The sequence below is a fragment of the Gracilinanus agilis genome, chromosome 2 (genome assembly GCF_016433145.1).
Source record: "Gracilinanus agilis isolate LMUSP501 chromosome 2, AgileGrace, whole genome shotgun sequence".
Lineage (NCBI taxonomy): Eukaryota > Metazoa > Chordata > Mammalia > Didelphimorphia > Didelphidae > Gracilinanus > Gracilinanus agilis.
Genome location: NC_058131.1, coordinates 424645146 through 424659855, shown reverse-complemented (window position 1 = coordinate 424659855; position 14710 = coordinate 424645146). Strand labels below are relative to the sequence as shown.

Genomic DNA, 14710 nt, shown 5'->3' with positions numbered 1-14710 from the left:
GACAACACAGCAAGCTCCCCACTCCCCCCAAATAAAAGCACATATCCACACCATATAGCAACACAGAGAATCAGCTGTGCAAGGCCAAGGTTGTTCCCCATGGGGGAGAAGGTGTGCAGTGGTGAGATCTCAGTAGAAATGCACATTGAGTGTGCGATCTGAGCAGAGAAGTTTTATACCTTAAAAATAGGCTTGAGTGTGAATGAGTAATGAATACCAGGTAGGGGAAGGGGCTTTGTTTGTTTTCTTTTGTGTGTGTGTGTCTCTCTCTCTCTCCCCTCCTTCCTTCCTTCCTTCCTCTCATTTAGACTCTTTATGTGTATATATATAGACATATATAAAGATATATATCTATATCTTTATATTTTTTTTTTACCAATTATATGTAATAACAAATTTCCACACAAGTTTTCTTAAGTTATATGATCAAACTTGTCTCCCTCCCTTCCTTTCCTTCCCCCTCTCCATGCTGGCAGGCAATTCACTCTAAGCTATATATGTATTATCTCACAAAACATTTCCATAGTATTCATTTTTTAAGTGAGTAATCTTATAAAATCAAAATCCCAAAACATAAACCCAAATAAACAACTGAAAAATAATATGCTTTCATCTGTATTCTGATTCCAACAATTCTTTCTCTGGCAGTGACAGCATTCTTTTTGTCATAAATCCTTCAGAATTGTCCTGGATTATTTTATTGCTGAAAGTAGCTATATCACATTTGATTATTCCACAATATTACTGTTACTATGTACAGTGTTCTCCTGGTTCTGGGAAGGGGCATTCTTTATCAGATCTGGATGTGAATGGGAAACCTTGGTTGCTTTTCAATATTACACGCGGGGGCAGGGGAAGGAGGATATGCTCTAATTTGGACCAGAAATTCAATGAGAGTCTGACTCTGTCGTCAGGGATCCCAGAAATGGGTGTTGCTGCAATCATCAGGAGCTCCGAAGTGATGGCCATTTACTTGTTTGATATGAAGTCAGAATGAATCAGGACAGTTGAAAAGAACAAGCTGTTATTGCTTATATGTTTATGGTCATAAGGACCTCTTAGCCTAAGTGACTCTGAATTGGAGTCCTATCACTTATAATACAATATAAAAATATATTAAATTACAATTATTAAATTGATGTGTTGGTAGTTTTGCTGATTTGGAGAGGTTGTTTTTTTGGGGGAGTCTTTTAAAATCTTTGTTACACAAATGGCTAATTGGGAAGGGGAGAAGGGGAGACACATTCACACATGCTTGCATGCCTATGGAATCTTGGTTGTTGCTTTCCCACTCTGGTCCCCCCACTGAGGGAATGGCAGGTTCTTTCCAGCTCCGACATCCCTTGGTTCTCTCTCCAGAATGCTTCAGGTGAGATAGGGATGGCCCAGCTTTCCATTCCGGTCCCTGCTGGGGAATTTTTCATTGTGGTTGGTTTGACAGTAACTTTGTCTTCTCTCCCCTGCCCTCTCTCGCTGTTTCTGCAGGTTAGGTGGGGGACCAGATGATGCAAAAGAGATTATGCAGCACAAGTTTTTTGCTGGCATTGTATGGCAAGATGTCTATGAAAAAAAGGTGGGTTCCCAGGTGGCAAGGGAGGTGGGGCTGTTAAGTGGGGCATGGGCTCACTCTCAGCTTCCCTTCACAGAGGATGCCCAGCAGGTATTGAAACTGTTTCAAAGTAGAATGGGGCTTTTCAAGGAAGTATCAAGTTTTCCATCCCTGGAGACATTGAAATAGAAACTGAAGAGGGTGTGTGTGTGTGTGTGTGTGTGTGTGTGTGTGTGTGTGTGTGTGTGTGTTGGGAGGTGGGAAGGAAAATCCTGCTCATGTGAAAATGGAGAGAGTAGCCCTCAGAGGCTCTTCCCACTCTGAAGTTGTGGGATTTTGTGACCCTAATAATAATGGCAATTAATAATAGTAATAATAATAATAGTAGTAGTATTTACAGAGTGCCTGAAGGTTTGCAAAACGCTTTGCAATATTATTTTTTCCTCCCAACAACCCTTTAAGGTAGGTGCTATTATTATCATCCCCATTTTATTTACAGATGAAGAAACTTGGGGCAGATAGGTTAAGTAATTTGCTCAGGGTCATCTAGTCAATAAGTGTCTGAAGTGAGATATGTACTAAAAGCTTTCCTGACTCTAGATCCTGCACTCTGTCCACTGTGGCCATCCTATGTGACTGCCCATTCTGCTAAATTGGGATTAGGCTGTTGGAACTGCCTGCCTTTAACATCCCATTTCCCCACTGGAAAGCGGAAAGAGAGGCTTCTAGGGCAGGGCGGGGCTGTTGGCAGAGCCTTAGGCACCCGTTCCTGGCCCCTGCCCTGGCTTGGGTGCCCGCCAGCAGTTTGGCCAACACAAAGAAGCCCTTGATACTTTTCCCTTCCCTCTATTTCATAGGATGAACCAGGAGGCTCAGGAGGTCATAGGAAGCCGGGGGCAGGGGAAGCATTTTATCCTGGTATTTCCTCCTGAGCATCAGACCCTGTTTGCTTTCAGATCTTTGATCCTCTTAAGAACTGGCATGATGTTTTTAAGCCCTTATCTTGTAGATGCTCAGAACCACTCCTTTGCTACTGCTTCCAAAAAAAGAAAACACTTTCTCTCTCTCCCTCTTCCCTCCCTCCTCCCTTCTTTCTCTCTGTCCACAGCCAACCCTTTCTCTCAAAAATCTTATGTCCACAAATGTTCATAGGGTCAGGATCATTGGATTTAGAGATAGAGGGTAGAGATGCTCCTGTGAACTTAACCTGGTTTAAGCCGTCTTCTTTTATATCTGAGAACTCTGAAACCCAGAGGAGGGAGGGGAGACACATGCCTAAGAGTCATAGTATGCTACAGTGCACATATCTGTAACTTTGGAGTCAAGAAAGACCTGGTTTCTTGCCTTCTGACACTATCATGGGCCTCAGTTTCTTCCTTTGCAAAATGGGAATAATAATACCTATAGTACCTCCCTCATAGAGCTGCTGTAAGGAGCAGATAAGATCATACATAATGGTTCATAAACCATAAAGGGCTTCATCCATGTCTACTATCATTTATAAGCCCAGTAATTGCTTCTTCTGCCATATGAGTCTGCCTCTTTTGGTCTTTCTCTGGGAATATAATACCCAGACACTAAAAAAGTATGTAATAAGTTAAACATAATTTTTTTCAATCTATTTAAAATTTTTAGACATTTTTGGAGCTTTTTCCTTTTTACATTTATTATTTTTCAAATTTTTTATTTTGAGTTTCATATTCTGTTCCCCTCATGTCTCCCCCACCCACAGAGAAGGCAAGCAATATGAGTGGCCTGTTGTAGCCCTTTATAATCCTGCCTATCCTGTTTAGGAATCAAAGAATAGGAGGGTTACAAGGATCATGCATCTGGCCCAATCCTCACACAAAGAGAAAAACTCCTTCCCTCCCCCAGTGACAGCCAATGAGTGGTCACCCCAAGACCGTGATATGTCCATCCCTTATAGACTCAGCTGCCCCTTCATGTTCTTCTTTGTGGCCCCTGGCTCAGGACGTGAGTCACTCAGCTTTAGCTGCTCTTCAGCCCCCGGCTCTTGGGTCATTTGTTCTGTCATGAGACCCTGGGCAAGCAGCTGCCCTTCTCCTAGGATGAAGGTCCTTACTCAGAACGGCTTCACCTGTCTTCAATTCCTGGTAACAGGCTTGTTTCATTTCCAGTGTCATTTGTTGACAAGGCACAACCTTCCCCCAGGCCGTAGCAGGAAGACACCCTGACTGCTCACTCTTCCAGAGTTGGCTTCAAGCCCTTCCCTTCTTCTCTGCCACCCAGTGGCCCAGGAGCTCACTGGAATCATCTTTCCTTTAAGGAGCTCAGACCACAGAGGGAAGGAGACTCATCAACCTCCATCCATCCTCTTGCTAGTTTCTCCTGACTGACCCCTGGGGAATGCAGGTCCTGGGAATGGCATGAATAGCCTTGCAGACCGTTCTCTATTCTTCTCTTTCTGATACTACCATGCCCAGTGAGTGGAACTTTTTTTTTTATTCCCCTAGATTCTCTTGGCTTGAGTTATGGATATTGAATTATTCCCTGATAGCTCAAAACAAAAATGTAGTTTTTCTCTTTCTTTAAATTTTCTTGTTTAAAATATTCTAAACTTAAGTGCTAAACAAAGGAGTGTTTCCTGGCATACAGGTGAACATAAAAGGAAGTGGAAGGGGTAGCGAGGTAGCTCAGTGGAGAGAGAGCTAGGACTGGAGATGAAAGGTCCTCCTTTCGAATCTGACCTCAGATACTTCCTAGTCCTTACATCTCTTCTGCCTTGAATAAATAGTATTGATTCTAAGACAGAAAGTAAGGGCTTTTAAAAGGGGGAAGGGGGGCTCTGACACCATGAATCTCCATTTCACATGACCTGCTTTTTAAAAATAAAAATATAATAAATTCTTTGCTTTGCTTTTTTTTTTTTAACCCTTACTTTCTGTCTTAGTGGCAACTCTAAGATAGAAGGGCAAGGCAAAATAGGGTTAAGGGACTTGTGAAAAAAGTAAAAAATTATGGTTGGACTGAATATTAAGAGTTTTTGTCATCAGGAATTGATTACTCAATTCCAAATGAAAAACTCAAGTCAGAATGATTTTTATGGTGGTTTATTTACAAATAGGAAGAGAGAGTGAAAGTAAGAAAATCAGAGAGAGGAGAGGGTGGATATGTAACCCAACACACTAAGTAATTTGCTCCAGCCCCTGGCTCAACCCAGGCAGGGCCAGAGAAGCCTTGAGCCGAGGGCCGGGTGATGAGTAAAGCAGAGGCTTCTTCTCCCTAGAGGGGAGAGCTCTCCTGAGGATAGTCCCTTCAGAAAATCCAGGAAGGAGTCAGTCTTTTTCACTCACCACGCGGTAGTTCAAAGGGAGAGATTTAAGAACAAATTCATCATCAGCCTCCAACTTGAACTCCAAACTCTGAAAGAAAGAAGTAGTCCCCACAGGAAGTTGTAACTCCCTTTTAAAGACGCTTCTTTTGCATCATTTCCTGTGCCTTCCTCTACATTTTACGTGTACCAATTACAGCTAACGCTCTGCTTAGGACTGCCCAGGGGACAGTCAGTGGGTTCTGATTCATCACCCACTTTTGCACATGTTGGTTACAGACTTCCCCCACACGAGTACAAGTAGGGTGTTTACACTTTTGGTGATTAATTCTAAAAATAGGCAGGGTGGGATTAATCTCATCTTCACACTTGTGCAGGGTCACCCAGCTAAGATTTAAATCCAGGCACTATCCACTGTGCCACCTTGCTGCCCCTATGCATTACTTTCAAAACTGTCCTATTTGTATTTCCTTCTGTTCATTTTTTAAATATTTATTTATTTAAAGCTCTTACCTTCCATCTTAGAACCAATGCTATGTTTTAGTTTAAAGCAGAAGTGCAGTAAGGACTAAGCATTGGGAGTTAAGCGATGTGCCCAGAGTCACACAGCTGGGAAGTATCTGAGGCCAAATTTGAACCCAGGAACTTCCATTTCAGGGCCTGGTTCTCAATCTACTGGGCCATCCAACTGCTCCTATGCATTTTGAAAAATGTTACAGAGCTTAGGGTGGGGGGATTAGTATTGCTATCACTTCTCATTAACTTTGAGAAAACGAAGGGAGAACCTTGTCAAAAACTCTCATAGTCAAACAAGACAAATCCACACAGTGGCTGTGTCTGATAGTGTATGTCTCTTAAACTTTATATTGATGACTTTTCCATCAAGCTTCATCATAGATCCTCTGGAGACGTGGTTAGTCCCTGCTGTGATATCAGCAGCATCACCTAGCCTCTTTTGCTCAGAGTTCTCATCCTTTATGATGCTCTTCTTGTAGAAATCATTCTTTTGGTTCTGTTTCTCATTTTGAGTTTATACTACCCAGGATTCTCTGAAATCATCTCTTTGGTCATTTCTTACAGCCTGATAATATCCTTTTAAACTTATATACACTGACCATTTCTTTAGCCACTCCCCAGTTGAGGAAGAGACACTCCAAAGAATTCCCTTAGAGTCTCATTCTTTTCTTTTCCTCCTCTTCCTCCCCTCCAAATTCCTGCCTTCAGTGTCAGGTTTTTGGTTATCTTTTCCCTCTTCTTATTTCCTCCTTCCCCACTTGTTGAGTTTGATGAATTTCTGAACTAGATTCTTTGTGTGGCTTTTTGTTTTTAAGCCCTTGCCTTCCATCTTAGAATCAGTACTGTGTATGGGTTCCAAGGCAGAAGAGTGGTAAAGGCTGGGCAATTGGGATGAAGTGGCTTGCCCAGAGTCACACAGTTAGGAATGTCTGAGGTCAAATTTGAACTCAGGACCTCCTATCTCTAGGCCTGGCTCTCTGTCCACTGAGCCACCCAGCTGCCCCCTCTGTCTATGTTCTTAATCCTCCTTTGTCAGTGCCAGATAAGAGTGGGGGACTCACCTGATGCCTAATATCCTCATCCATTTCTCCATGTTTATATATTCTTATGAAGCTCAATTATGAAACCTATCAAGTTCCACTCCCTTCTTTCTACTTTTTTCCACTAGTGTATTCCTCCTTTTATACCTCCCTCCTTCCCCTCTTTTAAAAACCTCAGAAAAGGGACTTATGAGAAAGAACACTATTCACGTCCAGAAAAAGAACTGTGGCAATAGAAACACAGAAGAAAAACAATTGCTTGATCTCATGGGTCGATGGGGACATGATAGGGCATCTCTAAGCAATCACCCTAATACAAATATTAACAATATGGAAATAAGTCTTGATCAATGACATATGTAAAACCCAGTTGAATTACTCTTTGGCTACAGGAAGGGGGTGGGAGGAGGGGAGGGAAAGAACATGAATCATGTAACCATGGAAAAATATTTCAAACTAATTAAATAAATAAAGGTTTTCAAATTAAAAAAACCTCAGAAAAGAACCACTTTCTACCCTTCCCACCAGCCTTGGTCTAGGGCCTCTGCTTTTCTTGTTTATATACTTCTTTTTTACCTTTTGAAGACATTAAGGTTCTGAAGGAACACTTGCTTCATGATTCCCTTTATTAGAATGTGAGCACTCCCATCATCCTACAGTTTTTTTGTTGTAGTTCAGTTGTTTTTCAGTCATGTCCAATTCTTTGCCACCTTATTTGGGATTTTCTTGGCAAAGATACCAGGGCAGCTTGCCATTTCCTTCGCCAGTTCATTTTACAAATGAGGAAACTGAGGCAAATGGGGGTGAAGTGACTTGCCCACGGTCACACAGCTGCTGTATCTTAGGAGTCTCTCTGACTTTAGGCCCTGTGTTCTATCCACTGCATCACCAATGGCCCAAAACCAAGTCTTAGAAATCACTTTATGGAGATCTCCTTCATCTGGCTGAGGAAGCTCCTCCATAACCAATCTCCATCCTATCTAGTGACTATTTGGGCCTGACTCTGCCTTGCATTTTGGGAATGATCCCCTCTGCCTCACCCCAGTTCCTCCTCCATTTCCCAGCTGACACCCGTTTTGGCTCCTATCACTAGTTTTGGGGGACGCTTCAAGGGGCCATCATTTGGATAATTACAATGATTAGACAATCTCTTAAGATCTCCTCCATGCACAAAAGATGTCTAGTTCAACCCCTTCCTAGGCTCATTAAAAAGATGACATGCCAGAGGCCCAGTCACACGTCTAGTGGAGCCAGGACCAGCGTCCAGGTCTTTTGGCCCTGCTTGTCCCAGCCACCTCCCCGGAACACACTGTCCCATCAATGCTGGGGAAATACTTGAAAGAATAAACGTTGGCTTTTGGGTGCCATTTGTCCCTCTTTGCCCTTTACCTACCTGGCTGGTCTGTCCTCTGGGTAGAGAGGAAGAGCCTGGCAAAACAGTGCCTGGGCCCGAGGTCTGATCGCTGGACTGAAATGGATGAGAAGCAATTACAAGGTGTTTCCTGTATGCCCAGGGCACCAGGCTGGGGCCTCTGCCCTCAAATACCTGACCTTCTCGTGGGAGAAGGAGAGCCTGAAAGGTGGGGGTAGGGCAGAGGGGATGTGGCACCAAAGCCTGTTAGAATCACGGTCTTGGATCAGGGTCCAAAGGAAGCAAGAATAATGATCAGAAAAGACATTGAAGTCAGTCTTTATTTTTTTTATTTTTTAAAAATAAATTTCCATTTAAGTTTTCCAAAGTTATATGATCCAGATTGTCACCCTCCCTCCTTCCCATCCCACTTCCCAGTGCTGACAATTCAATCTGGGTTATACATATCGTATCACACAAGATTTATTTTTATATTATTTGTTTTTGTTAGCAAATAATCATTTTTTTTAATTTTTAAATTAAAAACCCTTACCTTTCATCTTAGAATCAATACTGTGTATTGGTTCCAAGGCAGAAGAGTGGTAAAGATTAGGCACTGGGGGTTAAGTGACTTGCCCAGGGTCACACAGCTACCAGATTTGAACCTAGGACCTCCCGTCTCTAGACCTGGCTCTCAATCCACTGAAGCCACCCAGCTTCCCCTCAAATAATCTTATAAAACCAACAGTTCTTTCTCTGGAGGTGGATAGCTGTTTTTGTAAATCCCTCAGAATTGTCCTGGGCTCTCCTGCTACCTCTGGCAAATTTTAGACTTTTCCTTTTTGAACCTTTTTTTTTTTTTTAAACTTCTGAACATTTTCATTTTATTAAGCAATGCACAGCATTTGACTATCAAACGGGGACCAGGCCACTTCTTCACCTTAGTGCCTGACCCGAAATATAGGGAAGGCATGTACTTTAAATAACTATTAAGGCCAATTAATTAAAAGTTATTCTTTAAATATTTTTCCATGGTTAATATGATTCATGTTCTCTTCCTCCCTCCCCTTTTCCCTCCTCTCCTCCCAGAACTGACAAACTGTTCCACTGGGTTATACATGTATTGTTACTCTTGAACTTTCTTTTTATTTATTTATTTATTTGCTTATTCAGGGGTTATTTATTTCATTAATGGGGGAGGGGGTAAACCCTTACCTTCCGTCTTGGAGTCAATACTGTGTATTGGCTCCAAGGCAGAAAAGTGGTAAGGGCTAAGCAATGGGGGTTAAGTGACTTGCCCAGGGTCACACAGCTGGGAAGTGTCTGAGGCCAGATTTGAACCCAGGACCTCCCATCTCTAGGCCTAACTCTCAATCCACTGAGCTACCCAGCTGCCCCCTAGGATATTTTTCCATGGCTACATGATTCATGCTCTTTCCCTCCCCTCCTCCTACCCCATTCCAGTAACCAACTAGCAGTTCCACTGGGTTTTACATGTGTCATTGTTCAAAACCCATTTCCATATTATTTGCAATATTTGCAATAGAGTTTTGAGTCTACTTCCCCAGTCCTATCCCCATCAAACCATGTGATCAATCATATGCTTTTCTTCTGTGTTTCTACTCCCACAGTTGGGATAACATTGAACCTTCTTTTTAAAAACCTCTGTGTGACCCCTGGGCAAGTCACTTGATCTCTATTGGCTAGTTTTTACTGTTCCTCTCCCTTGGAACCAATACATGGTATTGATTCCAAAATAAAAGGTTTTCAAGGCTTAAAGGTAGCTAGGTGGCTGGGGGTGGGGGGTGGAGGGAGGGGAGCACCAGCCTGGAGTTGGAGGACCTGAGTTCCTTTCTGGCCGCAGAGACTTCCTCACTGTGTATTACCCTGGAGAAGTCACTTGACCCCAATTGCCTGGGCCTGGCTCTTCAGTCTTAGAGTTGTTACTTGGATAGAAAGTAAGGGTTAAAAAAACCAACAACTTCTTGTCCTACTCTCCCAAGGCACTGTGCTTATGCACCAGTAAGTATTTCTTGGTCAGTGAGTACTAAATTAGGAATTAGATGTCTTGGGTTTGGATCCTGGCTTGCTGCTTACTAGCTTGTGATTGTAGGCTCTCTGCACCCGCTCTGCCCAGACATGAGAGCATGGGACTCAGTGATCTCCAAGATCTTCCACAGGCCTGATGTCTTTGCTTCTGAAGACAGGGCCCTGAATCCATTGGGAGGCTTTTTAGTCCCCCTGAACATGGAGACCGTCTGCTCAAGAATGGAGCGGTCGTGTTGCCTGGCTGAGCTTTGAAGAGATGTAACCAGAGAGAAGGCTAAGTCAGTCTCTGTCCAGGCCCCAGCCCTCAGGTCTCCTTGTGGCTGAGCCTCATCAGAATAGGCAGAGAATCCATCGGCTGGTTAGAAGCAGCTTTAAGAACCGAGGATTTCCATGTGTTTCATTCTGCTTCTCTCTCTCTCCCGGCAGCTGGTGCCTCCATTTAAGCCACAAGTCACATCTGAGACAGACACCAGGTATTTTGATGAGGAGTTTACAGCCCAAATGATCACCATCACCCCTCCTGACCAAGGTGAGTTCCAGGGCAGGATCTAGGGGATCACAGGGGCCAGGGGAGCTGTGGCCTTGGGGGTGGGAAGAGCAGAATGTGGAGAAGCCTAGTCTGGGGAGGAAAGAGGCCAAAAATAAATGGAGGGGTAGAGGCCTGGACTGGGAGAGGTGATGCCTATTCAGTAGAAAAAGGCTAGGGAGATGGAGGCAGAAACCAGAAGTTGGGAAGGGCAGGAGAGACCAGAAACCTGGACTTAGGAGGATAAGGGCCTAGGCCAGAAGGACAGAGACTGGGTGGATGCTAGGCCTGGAGACAAAAGCTTGGGGTTATCAGAGGGAGAGGAAGATGCTGTATAGACCTTTCTCACAGACATGTTCAAGCGGAGAGTCTTTGGATCAGAGATTTAGAGTCTAACCCCTTCCTTTGACTCACGAGATAGCTGAGGCCTAGAGCAGGGATTTGAAGGGAGCAGGGCTTAGATCTGATCCCCAGCCCTAGGGCTCTAAATGAGGGGAATCTCTCAGATAACCTTGGCAACCCCATGCCTAGGCTTAAGTGCTTTCTTTACAAAATCCAGTATGAAGGCAGCTGGGTGATTCAGTGGATTGAGAGTCAGGCCTAGTTCCTGGGTTCAAGTCTGACCTCAGACACTTTCTACCTGTGTGATCCTAGGCAAGTCACTTAATCCTAATCGCCTAGTTCTTCTGCCTTAAAACTAATACTTAGTATTGATTCTAAGACAAAAAATAAGAGTTTAAAGAAAAAAAAAGATATAAGAGCTCCAGGTAGCCAGTCTGCCATGATGCCTGCCCGGGTACTTCATGCTTAGTGTCTTATTCCTCTGCCCTCTTGCCTCCTTTCCAGATGACAACATGGAATGTGTGGATAACGAGAGACGGCCCCACTTTCCTCAGTTCTCATACTCTGCCAGTGGGACAGCTTGACGTGTGGCCAGCCCGAGGCATTCATTCCGAAGCAAATACAGACTGCAATTGGGGGAACTTGGGTTTCAACAGACACCAGGGACTTCCTGTGTTACCTGACTTATGAACGACGTTGCTTTGTACAACACTTTAGATTAATTTCTAGGAAGCCTCACCATTGATTTGTATTTAAAAGAAGAAAAAAAAACAAAAGAAAGAAAAAGGAACCGAAGCAATTATGATATTCAGTCATTTTCACACCATCAGGACCTTAGGTTGGAAAGAAAATGTAAAAAAAAGAAAAAAATGTTCTCTTTAGGAATAAGATGTCCAACATATCAGCCAGTTTGAGAAGAAAAATTCCCCTCATCTTTTTATTTATTTCATCTTGCTTTTTTTTTTTTTCACCTTTACGTTGCTTCGGCACGCACTCAGAACAGCCTGGTGGATGGATTTAGAAAGATGTAAAGACATTTGTCGCTAGTGCAATAATTAACCTCAGAAATAAGATGAACAGGCTTCCGAGGGCCATACTCTCTCTGGAGAGCCTGGGGCTATAAAGGGTGATGGTGTGGATTTTCAGCACCAGTGCAGACAGACTGACTCCCCGGAGGAGCCAAGCCAATAGCCTCCGTGAGCTGCTTTCAGAGCCCCCGGGTCGTGGCTGAGACTCGTGTTGCACGGTGAGCTGGATGGTTCAAGCGGGCTATTTGTTCTCATCGAGATTCTGCATAGGAAGTAAGGGTTCCACAACTGCTGTAGGGAGCATCCACGGACCAGCCTCCTGCTTCTCCTCCTCTCTCCCATCGGGTGCCTCGTGCCAAGTATGGACCGTGCACCCCCCCGCCAGAATTCCTCCAGAGAAATAAATATTGGCACTGAGACCCCTCGCTACCTTCAGAGGGTAGTTGGCGAGTTCCTGGATGTGAGTATGTAGGAAAAAAGCCCCCCGTAACCTCCTGTCATTGTGCCCAGGCCATGTTCAGTCTCAGAGAAGCCTTTTTTTTTTTCTTGGCCTATGTGTAACAAAAGAACTTGAATTTAAATTTTTCCTCTGTATTCAAAGGAATATGACCGTCAAAGTACATGGGGAAGAGGGGCTACTTTGTTAACTGCATTGTGAACAGAAGCTCCTCTCCCCACCGCCGACATACACATCCCCTTCCTCACATTTCATCATCCACATCATCTTAGTAACTTTCCACAGACGTCATCTCGCTCTGCCTCCGGCGAGTGCCCCCCCTCCCGTTGTAGCTTATATTCTCTCTAGTTCGCTTATGCACCACCCCCCGACTGTCCAACCCCCCCGAAATGAAATGTGCTGCAGGCATGAGACGCTTCGGCTGCAAGGCACTCATCACATCCCCTTACCCCCGATCCCTGACCCCATGGCATTTTTTTATAATGTTCAACTTTACTATTTTTACTATTATAATATGAAACCTTTCCCCTCAGAATACTTCAATAAAATTTGCTTTACAAGTTAGGCTCTTCTTGTCTTCTTAGAAGCTTTGCATCAAGTGGGAGGGGAAGGTGTCTTGCCATCTGGGGGGTTGGGGGATAGCTGCTTTGTGTTTGAATGAATGAACAAATGAATGAATGAATGAAATAGCATTTACTAAACACTTTAACTAGGTGTCAAGCTTTGGGAATGCAAGGGAAAGCAATCCAAGTCCTTGCTCTCAAGGAGCTCATTTTCTTCCTTTTTTTTTAAACCCTTACCTTCTGTTTTCTCAGACAGAAGAGAGGCATTTGGGGTTAAATGATTTGCCCAGAGTTATACACATAAAAAATATCTGAGGCCAGATTGGAACACAAGACCTCCTAACTCTAGGCCTGGTGCTCTGGCCACTGTGCTGGTAAGGGTGCCGCTGCCCCCTCCAATTATATTTAACCTGGTTGAGGCCAACACTCTGTTGTAGACAATTTTCCTAGTTCAATACACTTCATTCTGCCTCAGTTCATACATGCTCTTCTGAATTCCTTTATTCATTTGTTTGTTTGTTTGCTTGTTTTGAGCCCTTACCTTCTGTCTTGGAATCAATACTATGTATTGGTTCCAAGGCAGAAGAGTGGTAAGGGCTAGGCAATGGGGGTTAAGTGACTTGCCCAGGGTCACACCTCTAGGAAGTGTCTGAGGTCAAATTTGAACCCAGGACCTCCTAGCTGTCCCCTGAATTCCTTTAGTTTAAAAGAACCCTTCCTCAGAAGAGATTTAAAAGTCTTTGGAATTTCGTTTCTGCCCTGGGAATTTGAGCAGAACCTCCTTGGGTGAAGCTTTTGCATAAAAAACTTTTCTGCGAGGTTAGTAATGGAAGGCCCAGCCCAGGTATTACAGTAAAACCTGAGGAGGGGGAAGGAGTTAGTCAAGGAAAAAGGGAGATAAGACCTCTAAGGGAAAAATTGTCAGAAAGTTCTGAAAGGGAATAATTGGCCTTCCACCCTCTCCCTCCCCAAAGCATTGCCTCATTTATCCCCGCCACCTCTCTCCACCACCACCCCACCAGGCCTCTGGCCACCAGTATTGTCCTGGTTTCTGGAACATAGACCTACAATTTGATTTTGGATCAGGCTACATCCTCTCGTGGAAGCAATCTGCTCAAGTGAAAAAAGAGCCTTGGATTTGCAATGTGACAATCTGAATTCAAATCCCAGGCCCAACAACTTCCCAACTGTGCCATTGGGCTCCGCTCTGGGTCTCAGCATCCTAAGTTATTTTTATCTTGAAAACGATCTCACAGAACCCTGGTGAGGAAAGTAAACCTTAAAGGGCTAGAGAAATATGAGGTGTTATTAATATTTTAGGCCTGATTCCTAGCAGGGTCTAAGAAAAACCGCCTAACAAAATGTGCTATTCCTCATGTTGCCTGGGGAAAGTAATGCCATTGAGGTGCCACCTACCAGCCCAGGCCTTGGGCAAGAGGAAGCCAGCAAACCGTCCAACTGATGGAGAATAAATGCCTTGGAAATGGCAAGCCAAAAGCTAGCTACTGTTACTTCTGTTAGAAACATGTGATGGCAGAGTTGAAGATAGGTCTGATTTGGAAAGGACTTTAGAGACTATGAAATCTCATTCCCCATTTCACAAAAAGGGATGTAGTTCATGAAAAGAAAAATGACTGCCCAAAGGTCACAGAGAATAAATAGAAGATCTACGATTAGAAACTTAAAGGTTTGGAACAAGGCCTAGCGGTCCTGTCAGGGGGGTGCTTTTACCAGGAGGGGCTGTTCCCCTGGCCCTGGCGATCGGTTTCTACTGTTGGTTCATGTGGGCTCTTCCCATGGACTCAAGCAAGAGCTGGCCCTCACAAAGTGAGAATGCACAAAAATGTTTTCCTTAGCCCCTTTGCAGGGAAAGAAGGAGATTTGAAAATGCAGAGAAAAAAGTTTCTTCCTTCCTTCCTTCCTTCCTTCCTTCCTTCCTTCCTTCCTTCCTTCCTTCCTTCCTTCCTTCCTTCCTTCCTTCCTTCCTTCCTCCCTCC

General features: G+C 44.0%; 1 protein-coding gene across 1 annotated transcript in view; it reads left to right on the top strand.

The window, feature by feature from the left end:
- Positions 1-11333, top strand: part of AKT1 (AKT serine/threonine kinase 1) — a 129891-nt gene extending 118558 nt beyond the window's left edge. Inside the window, exons 11-13 of the mRNA XM_044664650.1 lie at positions 1486-1573; positions 10224-10326; positions 11170-11333. Of these exons, the coding sequence (XP_044520585.1) occupies positions 1486-1573; positions 10224-10326; positions 11170-11249 (271 nt within the window). The 3' untranslated portion in view covers positions 11250-11333. The remainder of the gene's footprint in view (positions 1-1485; positions 1574-10223; positions 10327-11169) is intronic.
- Positions 11334-14710: the final 3377 nt, after the last annotated feature.